This window comes from Haliotis asinina, chromosome 12 (genome assembly GCF_037392515.1).
Source record: "Haliotis asinina isolate JCU_RB_2024 chromosome 12, JCU_Hal_asi_v2, whole genome shotgun sequence".
NCBI lineage: Eukaryota > Metazoa > Mollusca > Gastropoda > Lepetellida > Haliotidae > Haliotis > Haliotis asinina.
In genome coordinates this window covers 15,756,431-15,767,463 of record NC_090291.1, presented here as the reverse complement: position 1 = coordinate 15,767,463, position 11,033 = coordinate 15,756,431, and the positions used below count along the sequence as shown (strand labels likewise).

Sequence of the window (11,033 nt, the reverse complement as noted above, 5' to 3'; positions counted from 1 at the left end):
CAACTTCAGGGTTGTCCTTATAGGCACGTACAAGTTCCAAGTCCTGCACCTTTCTCCAGACACACTGGGAGTAGTGGAAATAACAACCTCGGACTGCGGTGGTAGGAAACTCTGCGTGAATAGCCTGGTGCACAGGATACTCGAAGTCTACCTGGATGACGTCTGGGCTGAGGGGTCTTCCTACTCTGTCCTGGGTAACTTCTTTCAGTTGCTGGAACAAGCGAGTGTAAGTCTCTCGGCGACGGTCTGGTAAGAGGCAAAACATGAGGGGAAACATCTTGCCGCCGGCCATGGAGTGGATGACATACAGCTGGTGCCACAGTCCTGGACAAGAATAGAAAGTGCCATCCATATACAGAATGTTCGCTTGTTGGGCCATCTCAAGTGTTTCATCCGTCGCAAATACAAGAATCTTGTCTTCTCTGCCACTGTTAACTGCCAGGAATCGGCGACCGTCTTTGGTGTTAGCCCAGGAACCCTCTATGTTGACCGATGCTAGGTCCTTTGGAAGTGCAGGCGTTGTCTTGCGTCGGTGACGATACAGTCCAGACTTCACAGAGCACAGGGGCGGGACAGTGGCGGCAGCTTCTACAGGGATGTTGTTGATTTCGTCGTTGTAGATTTGTTGAATTGCAGTCGTTTCTTCACGGGAGCGCTTGCGGAGGTTGCTGATCAACTTCATTGATGTCTCATCTTCTGGTGGGTGGTTGTGTGCTCCTGTAACAGTACGAATGAATTCGCCAACTGTAGAGATGTTTCCTTTGCATCCAGTCTGAGCACATCTCCAGTAGACTGCAGTATCTCCAGTGCGGTTCAGCTTGTATCTATAGCTCTGATGTATAACCTGCCGGGCTCCTCTCTGTGATATCACAAACTCTGCTCTCTGAACATTCGCCATAGTTATAACATGAAATTTCCATTCCAATCTTATATAGTTAAGTTTTGAAAAACTGAGACGTTGAGACATTTAACTCTCTACTACCTCTTGCTACTACTCCTTTGTTTTGCATTGAAGCTTGTTTGTTTGTTTATACAAGAATACTTTGATCAGTTCTTTTAAGGATCATCACAAACACAACTTTAAAGATGCAATCAGATAAAACTAATGTTTGTATAAACAAATAGCTGATCAAACAAGTGAGGATTATCAATCCGTCCTGTTTCCTGGTTATTTAATTATTTTTTTTTAAATGTTGTGTTCTTTACTTAACTAAGTCAGTGGAATGAGTCCATTATTATAAAGGGTGCCTAATTGAAATGAGTATTTCAACAGTAGTCGAGTTGGGAAGTAGTCCAGTTGGAGAGTAGTCGTATTGGGAGGACACCGTCATTTTATGGACCCGTGAAGGTCCCGGGGTAGAACAGGTCTTCAGCAACCCATGCTTGCCATAAAAGACTGCGCTTGTCGTAAGTGGCAACTGACGAGATCGGGTGGTCAGACTCGCTGATTTGGTTGACACATGTCATCAGTTCCCAATTGCACAGATCGATGCTCATGTTGTTGATCACTGGATTGTCTGGTCCAAACTCGATTATTTACAGACGGCCGCCATATGGCTGGAATATTGCTGTGTGGCGTAAAACTAAACTCACTTATTCACCCTTTCACTCGTTCAATTACTTTATGAGCGATGCCAGTTAAGCACTGACCTTCAAGATCCGTTATGTACATGTACTAGAGAGCCTTGTTACTTGAAACCTACACTACTCTAGCACTACACTACTCTAGCCAATACTGGGCTTTTGGTTTTAAGCTGCTTTTAGCAAGGCTCCAGGCATAAGATTCCAGCGGGGAACATCATAAACGGACTTCGCCCATTACCATTTGGGGATTGAACGCTTTCACCACTTGGCTAAACTTCCGCTCGACAATGCCAAGTATGGTAAGTATGTGTCAAGCATGTAAGACCGTTTAGTACCAAAGTCGTTTTGCAGATATAAAATTCTGCGAAACGTCAAACATGAGTTACCTCACTTCATACAAAGTGCGCAGACATAAATTCAGCTGAACGCCAAACACGTTACCGTAAAGCACACAAAGTAAGCATTGTTATACAATGAAGCCTCAAATGTCAAACATATGCATAGCAAACTGCCTAAAAGAGTGTTGCAGACGATATAACATTCATTTTAACGTCAACGATGAGTTACCGTAAATTATACTTCGTAAGCAAGTAGTGCAGACGTCATAAAATTCATGTCAAACATGTTGTATAGCACAGTGTAGCAGTTCTGCAGACGTTACAAAATTCACCCCAAGGTCAAACTTATGTTGTTGAACAGCAGAGTAAGCGAGTGCTGCAGACGATACAAAATTCAGCCATGTCAAACATGTTCTTGTATAGAAAACAGTAAGCAGGTACGACAGACGTTTCAAATTTCAGCCTTGTCAAACATATTTTGTTGTATAGCAAACAGAGGAAGCGAGTGCTGAAGACGTTTCAAGTTTCAGCCCGTTCAAACATATCTTACAGACGTTACAAGATTCAGCCATGTCAAACATGTTGTATAGAAAGCAGAGTAAGCGAGTGCTGCAGATGTTTAATAATTCAGCCATGTCAAACATGCTGTTGTATAGCACAGTGTAGCAGTTCTGCGGACGTTACAAAATTCAGCCTAAGGTCAAACAAATGTTGTTGAACAGCAGAGTAAGCGAGTGAAGCAGACAATACAAAATTCAGCCTTATCAAACATATTTAGTTGTATAGCAACCTTAGTAAGCGAGTGCTGTAGATGTTTCAAGTAAGCATCTGACTCACACCTGAAAAATTCAGCATAACATCAAACATGTTATTGTATTGCAAACAGTAAGCGAGAGTGTTTTAAACACTTAAAAACTCAGTCTAGTTACAACCATCCTCGATAGCTCCAGGGTATACGTTCCTAACAGTCTCCACTATACCCTGGACGCATCTACGGGTCGGCCCGATAATTTTATTACTTCCCTTTGCTGGTTCCGCATTTTCACAGTAGCCAGTCAGCAAGGCTGCCGTTATAACCGAACTTGCCAGTGTCAAGAAAGGTAGCAGTTGCAACTAAGAAGGTTTGCTCGTTGTGCGACTCACAATTTGGGGAAATCATACTTGCAAATTTATAGGTCAGAAACGTTTTTAAAAAACATACGCAAGAAATCCATCTACCTCTTTCAGAGTACCTCTGCATGGTTTGTTTGCCAAGTTTAATCGGTTAGAGAATTAAAACAGCAAAAGTGAGTTGTGACTGGTTCGCTCAACTTCTCAGCGTAGACACCTGATTGGATAAAAAGCCAGACAAGGGAGGTAATAAATTTATCGGGCTGAGCCGTAGATGCATCCAGGGTATAGTGGAGACTTTTCGGAAAGTATACCCTGGAGATATCGAGGATGAGTTCCAACATGTGTTACTGTAAAGCGTACAAGTAAGTCAGCACTGCATACATCATTAAATTCGTGATCATGTCATGTGTATGATCCAGATCACTAGATTGTCTGATCCAGACTTGACTATTTACAAAGTTGGAATATTGCTCAGCGTGCCATTACACAACAAATAAAAAAAAAAGAAAAAACGTTTGAGAAATCAAACAAGCTGTTTTCAAAGCTTGCAAACTTTTACTGCAAATTTGACCAGCCTTGATGCCAATAACCTGATCAGAAAATTCACATTCTGATTTGTCAGATCTTCACACAGATAATGTGGAATACAGATCTGTTTATCACTTTGGACTATCAGATCTGTTCATATTGAAGTATGTGCAGTATTATCATATATAACATGATTTTATTAAAAAGAAACCACCTTTTATTGACGGTATGTTACAAAAGGTCAATCATGTAAATGAGATACAACACCATTTCTTGAAGTATCTGCACACACACGAAGTGATGGCACATATCAAACTGCATCAAAAAAATCTTTCTCCAGACTAATAACAGTTATACAAGACACTGCTGATTGGTCAGCACACACTGCATGCAGGTGATGTTGGTGTGTATCACGTGTTGTCCACAACTAACACAGATCGTGCTGGATAGCCCTGCAACTCAGCCACGATGTATCGGTACTCATACTTCCCTGCATCATTCTGAAATATAAGGAAAGTTTGCCACGAACGAATCTCAAATATTGGTAAACAAGGATAAGTTAGACCTCCACAGCGAAGTAGACAGTGCATGGCAATGAGCACATCCACTTGGTTTGTGAAAGGGGGAGCAGATGTAGGCTAGTGCATGTGCAGTGCATGACAATGAAACTGATTTTGTACATAGCTGCACATGCCTGACTCATAAGACTCTCATGTAGTCGGTATAGAAACAACACTTGACTGCGGACAACCTGGGCCCCTTTGCTCACAATGACAAGTGCCAGTGGGTGGCACTCACACATGCCAATATGGGTCAATTGTCAGGTCGGTGCTCAACTTATCCTTGTTTGCCAGTAGCTGGTCATGGCCACTGAATCATTAACAATTATTGTTTATATTGTTTGTGGTTCAATGCTGCAATCAACTTGTGGATTTGTTGTTTAGTACCACACTCAGCAGTATTCCAGCTATTGGGTGATGGTCTGTAAATAATCCAGTCAGACCGACAATCCAGTGATCAACAGCATGAACACCGATTTATGCGACTGGGATACAATGTGTCAACCAAGTCAGGGTACCTGACCATCCAGTCCGCAATAGTTGTAATGAAAATCAATTCTAATAAATTCATGGATCTCCAAAGTAGAGAGATGTATGAGAAATGGTAGAGAGAGACGCCTGATAAATTTAGTCGGATCATATGTTTTGGAACGTAACAATTACCTGCTTCATCTCAGCAGTTACAGTGGCTTTTCCATGAGGGCCTTCAACATAGAATCGCATCCTCATGTATTTCGCACCACCACTCTCGAACTCTTGATGGCTGCAACAGAAAAGACGACTGTGACTATAGTGTCAACAGGTGAGATGGCTACAACAGAGTAGAACATGTATATATTGTGTCAACAGGTGAGATGGCTTCAACAGAGTAGAACATGTATATATTGTGTCAACTGGTGAGAAGGCTACAACAGAGTAAAACACTGTAACTATTGTATCAACAGGTGAGATGGCTACAACAGAGTAAAACACTGTAACTATTGTATCAACAGGTGAGATGGCTACAACAGAGTAAAACACTGAAACTATTGTGTCAACAGGTGAGATGGCTACAACAGTGTAGAACACTGTAACTATTGTTGTCAACAGGTGTGATGGCTACAACAGAACTGAACACTAACTATTGTATCAACAGGTGAGATGCTACAACAGTGTAGAACACTGTAACTATTGTTGTCAACAGGTGTGATGGCTACAACAGAACTGAACACTGTAACTATTGTTGTCAACAGGTGTGATGGCTACAACAGTGTAGAACACTTTAACTATTGTTGTCAACAGGTGAGATGGCTACAACAGAACTGAACACTAACTATTGTATCAACGGGTGAGATGGCTACAACAGTGTAGAACACTGTAACTATTGTTGTCAACAGGTGTGATGGCTACAACAGAACTGAACACTAACTATTGTATCAACAGGTGAGATGGCTACAACAGTGTAGAACACTGTAACTATTGTTGTCAACAGGTGTGATGGCTACAACAGAACTGAACACTAACTATTGTATCAACAGGTGAGATGGCTACAACAGAGTAAAACACTGTAACTATTGTTGTCAACAGGTGTGATGGCTACAACAGTGTAGAACACTGTAACTATTGTTGTCAACAGGTGTGATGGCTACAACAGAACTGAACACTAACTATTGTATCGACAGGTGAAATGGCTACAACAGTGCAGAGCACTGTAACTATTGTTGTCAACAGGTGTGATGGCTACAACAGAACTGAACACTAAGATAAACCAATCAGTAAATACAACCAAGTGACATAGTTACTGGGAAACCAGGTAGTTGGAAGCCAGGGCCAAGATTTTCGAAGCTCTCTTAGTGCTAAGATAGTTGTAAGTGCCACACATTAACATCAACTCATGAATGTCTTAGCACCAAGAGAGCTTCGAAAATCAAGTCCCTGGTTGTTGACAGAATGAGTGAGCATGTTTTCATGTAGCTTTTAGCAGCAATATTACAGTGGGCCACATCCAAAATTGGCTTCATTAACCATTCAGCTACCCCCACCTTCCCTTTGTTTACTAAGAACATAAGACCATCACAACAATGAGTCCCAAACGTTTGGCAAATGAATACATGGTGTTATTTACATGACTTCTTGAAGTTTCTGTTGATGCTAGGAGTAAGAATGAACTCTGAAACTAATCTGGACCAGACAATCCAGTGACTGGCATCATGATCATTGTTGTACTCAGCTGGGATATTAGCCAGCTAGCCAGACTTTGGATGATTAAAGTAAGAGGACAGTATGACCTCAATGTAATTTCATTTATGTACATTCATGTAGGTTTTGTTACCTGACATGTCTTCGACGCCGGCGTCGTGTCATCTCACCGTAGCCTTTCATTGGCTCTCCCAGCATGCTGATCAACTGAAACAGAATCATGGATATTAAAATACCAGAGTTTGGTTTTACACTGCTTTTAGCATTGTTCCAGCAATATCATGTCGGGACATTAAATATTGTTTTCACACATTGTACCCATATGGGGAAAACATTCCAGATATATGACAGCAGTTTGTAAATAATCAAGTCTGGACCAGATGATCCAATGATCAACAGCATGAGAGCATTGATCTTTGCAATTGGTGACACTAAGTTGGAGAATCTCTCCACCTGATACCCATAAGTCACCTCTTACAACAAGCATGGGTTAATAAAGGCAAATTCTAACCTGGATCTGCATGGGTCATGGGAAGAACGACGTTGGGGAGTCCAGCACTTACTTGATCATTCTGCATACACTTCTTCAGAGCATCTCCATATATCCCACTTGGACTCTGGGATGAAAACAGCTCTCGGCCAACCACATAGAATATGATCCCTGTTAATCACAAACATGTCATGAAAACAAGATTTCATATAAATTTTGGCAGCAAAAAGATTTAGTTTACATCAAAATCTCCTGATAAATGAACAGGCTATGAGCCTTTTTTCACCTTGGGAAGAAACACATTGAATGTTCAAAGCATATCTCTTGTTTTCACAACGAAAAATAGACATTTCAAAATTAAAACAATCTTGATAATCTGTCTTATCAACGTTCATATATTTTGTCAATACAGTGTGATCATCCAAGGGATGCTACTCTGCATAATGCATTTGACAACTGAACCACCAATGACCTCTGAACCCTGTTTTTAACAACAGTTAACTACAGAAAAAAAGCAGAAGCACAACACTAGTTGTTTTACTATCACTTATATTTTTAATCCTATCAGCATTCATTTTCTTTCATTAATGTTTTCAGAATATAAGGAAGGATGTCAATACATGGATGAACAACTTCTAAATGCCTCTAGAAGAAGTTAAACTTCAGAATATACCTCCCAAAAAGAGATTTTTAATTTTTTGGGTTTTAGAGACAAATAAAATATGTTTGATCATATTTTCGCATGTCTCATATATGCTGGAAATCCAAAGAATATCATCTCTTGTTGGTTTAAACAAAACTGGATTACTTACCTGTTATACCAACACCAACTAGAATGACCAAGCCATAAGTGATATCTTTGCCAGCTTCCTTTACTGGAATAGAATAACATCATCATGTCATTATCACAGCGTAGGAAAGAAAATCTAGTCTGTCCACAGGACTGGAAGGTCAAATTTTTACCAGTCCTGCTAAAATTTAGCCTGTCCTCCAAATATAAATAAAACATCACTTTGAAACCTAAAACTGGTTTGTTTCGTTTCAAGCTATCATTTAAATATGCACACACAGAGCTTGGACTGCTAAATCTCTCCTAGTGGAATCATCTGGTTACAACATTACAGACCTAGTCTTCAGACAAATCATCAACATCGCCATCAAGATTTGAAGAGTCATAGTCTGAATCTGCATCCTTGTCAGTTGTGTCATTGGACCCGACATGAGGACAGGTTTTTTTTTAACCCATCCTCCTCCAAATTCACCTGTCTCAGACATTGGGACGGGTAATCTTTCCTACACTGCATTTAACATCAATATTTTGTTTTAGTATGATACAAAGCTGTTTATTCAGTTATATAACATGCAATTCAATCAACTTAATGCCCCTACATCAAATTAAATGTGACTGCATCAACTAAACTCATCAATATATAACAGTACATGCTTGAACAAACATCATCACACATCACAATGAATTTTAAATATTAAAAACATAATATGCCAAGGAAATAATGCACCACAAGGTAATAACTTTGTTGGTGAGTTAGATAACATTTACACATTAAAATATAGAAGCTAAACAGGTTTTAGACTTTCCATTGCAATATTGTTAAAACTCAAGAAGTGGCTTAATGACATCATGCCTTAAAATAGTCAGTAGGTTGGTGGTGAAGTGGTTAAGTTAGTGAGTTAGAGAATAAGTGAGTGAGTGTTTTGAACATAAAACGGCCTAGGACAAGGGCGCAGCATACAATGACACCTCTCCACAATATTTAAGAATGTCAATGTGGGAGGCCTTCCCTATGCAACCATAATAACTAGTAAAAGCAAACTTGAAAATGCAGAGCCGTACACTGCCGAGATCTAACAGTGAATTTTGGACATGTCAGATCTGGGTACGGTTACAGAGTACCGGATACCTTGTGTTACATCACCATTACCCTAACACAAACCCTAACCCTAATCCTTACCCTAACCAAACGTAAACTTAATTGCTTTCAAAGATACCAGAAAGTGTCTGGTATTCTGTGATCCATATACACCCAAACTGGCCCCAAGCAGAACCGGTCCCTGTATGTTTAATCCAAACCGACAACGCACCTGAACCGAAACCTGGGTTAATTAATGGCAATGACGGTTATGGTAATTACCTTAATTGGAAGATGAGTACAATGTATTTCTTGTTGTACAAAACTTAGACTCAGCTCACAGCACAGATAATAAAGATTTCAGTTCATTTGTGATCTATAGAACATACACATTTTTTGGGTTGAAACATTACTTATTTTCCTTTGATGCCAGATTTGTATAATTTTACAAACGTTTGTGGGGATTGCCAAACAGGCAAAACTGCTTATATTAGTACATCTCCTATACTAATACCTCTAATTAATATGTCAGTGTAGAAATGTTTACTTCTTGGGGACGGTTGGGTCAAATATCAGAGGTCGGTTTGGGTCAAATATCAGGGCTGGTTTGGGGGTAATTCCTGTAATCTAGCCCACATCTGTACATTGCTGAGATTGAACATTGAAATTAGGACATGTCAGATCTGTACATTGGTATAACCTAATACAGAATTTAGGACATGCCAGATCTGTATATTGCTGAGATCGAATTTTCGAACATGCAAGATGTTTATATTGTTGAGATCTAACAGTGAATTTAGGACATGCAAGATCAGGTGATGCTATGTCAAAACTGACCCTTTTCTCCACGTGTCAGACCAGAGTAAGGACCCTCTTTAGCTTCAACAAGCTCCTTCTTATCTTCCGTTTGTTTTTGTGTTGCATAGAACCTTTGACTTCGTAGCCTTTTCGCGCACAGCAAGTCTCTATCTAAGCATGTGACTGCTTCATGTTTTCTACTCGATGTCGATGTGCCTAGCAAACGTCTATACGATGTCTTACAATAAAAATTGTCGCTACGTATAAAATGAAAGACAGTGTTCCTTGAGGGAAAACGTTTGAGTAGCCGTGATAATTTCGTGACTGTTTGATTCATTCTCTTGAACTATGCTGAAATGTCAAATTGCATTGACATTAACTTCTCCAAAACGTGTTGTGGAACGGTATCAAACATTAGAGTTATCTACCCTTGGTACATTACCCTTGAAACTACTTCTACTTGATAAAACGGCCACAAGAGACCCGACATGATAATCTTCACAGATTTTACGTTGATTGTAAAAACAGAATAGATATGGGTGACATTCAAATATTTTAAAAGTATATTCAGGTGAGTGAATGTTATTTACATATTCAACAATGTCACAGCAAAATATTGGCAGACTGCAGATAATGGAGTTTGTGTCAAAACCATTGGTTGATGTTATGAGCATCATCCGAAATATTACAGGTCACCGAAGACATCAGACCCATGGCCTCTTACAACCCTCGTCACTCCGAAGACCCCTGTTCAATATTGGGCAGTTATGGCGACAGAATTTCAGAATAAGGAATGATTTAGCTTTGATCTGCCATCAGCCACCGAGCGGGACTAAAGTGCAGGGACTATTTTAAGATAAATCATATAACTTTAGTTATGGTAATATTTTAACCGATAACTGGGTGTTTTAATTTAGTTTGGAGTAACCGATTTCCGTCACAGTGGTAGTTTTGGAGTACACAGACCATGATCTAAAAATGTGGACAATAATATCACGTGCTCATCCCCAAAATAGTTTGGTAAGGTCAAGTGTCAGTTTTAATAGAAAGTGCGTTTGATAACAAAATATGAGTTAATATTCACGCATTAAATGTGATTTTACTAAATTTGTTGGGTTTTTCCCCTAATTCATCCATACCATTTAAAGATCAAATGTACGCTTAGTTGGCAATGTATTCATGAAAAATCATGACATGGAAACAAAAGGTGTTGCTTTGTATTTAGATCAGCAAAGTTTTAGATGTCTGTTCGACAGTAACTGCTTGACGGTTTACATAGCAGGGACAGGGGCCGATACAGCTTTTGGAAAAGGGCGGATGGGGTGGGGGGTGGGGGGGATGCGCCTCGATCTTCTCAAATGGCATAAGGTGGCAGGCAAATGAGTAAGTGAGAAGGACCACACAGTCACGTCAGTTCCCTCTTACGACAACATGGATTGCTGAAGCTCAATTTTGATCGTTTTACAGATCCAACAGATTTGTGATTGTGTGAGAATGGATAAAGAGAATATGTATATTCCGTCTCAAGATATGGATAGTAGGTCATCCAAACGACAAAGTAATGCATGTCGCCACT

General features: G+C 39.9%; 1 protein-coding gene across 1 annotated transcript; it reads right to left on the bottom strand.

Annotated features, from left to right (window-relative positions):
• Positions 1-3,757: 3,757 nt before the first annotated feature.
• Positions 3,758-9,879, bottom strand: LOC137258058 (mitochondrial import inner membrane translocase subunit Tim21-like). The gene is made up of 6 exons (XM_067795607.1): positions 9,497-9,879; positions 7,604-7,666; positions 6,865-6,962; positions 6,435-6,508; positions 4,787-4,886; positions 3,758-4,063 (listed from the first exon to the last, which is right to left on the bottom strand). Exons 1-6 carry the CDS (start codon positions 9,792-9,794, stop codon positions 3,974-3,976), a joined length of 723 nt encoding a protein of 240 aa, XP_067651708.1. The 5' UTR covers positions 9,795-9,879; the 3' UTR covers positions 3,758-3,973.
• Between the last annotated feature and the right edge of the window lie 1,154 nt (positions 9,880-11,033).

Coding starts and splice junctions, on each gene's coding strand:
- LOC137258058 (XM_067795607.1), bottom strand. CDS start 9,794: ATGAATCAAACAGTCACGAAATTATCACGGCTACTCAAACGTTTTCCC. Junction 7,667..9,496: donor TCTGACACGTGGAGAAAAGG/GTCAGTTTTGAC, acceptor ATTCTATTCCAG/TAAAGGAAGCTGGCAAAGAT. Junction 4,887..6,434: donor CGGCGTCGAAGACATGTCAG/GTAACAAAACCT, acceptor TTTCTGTTGCAG/CCATCAAGAGTTCGAGAGTG.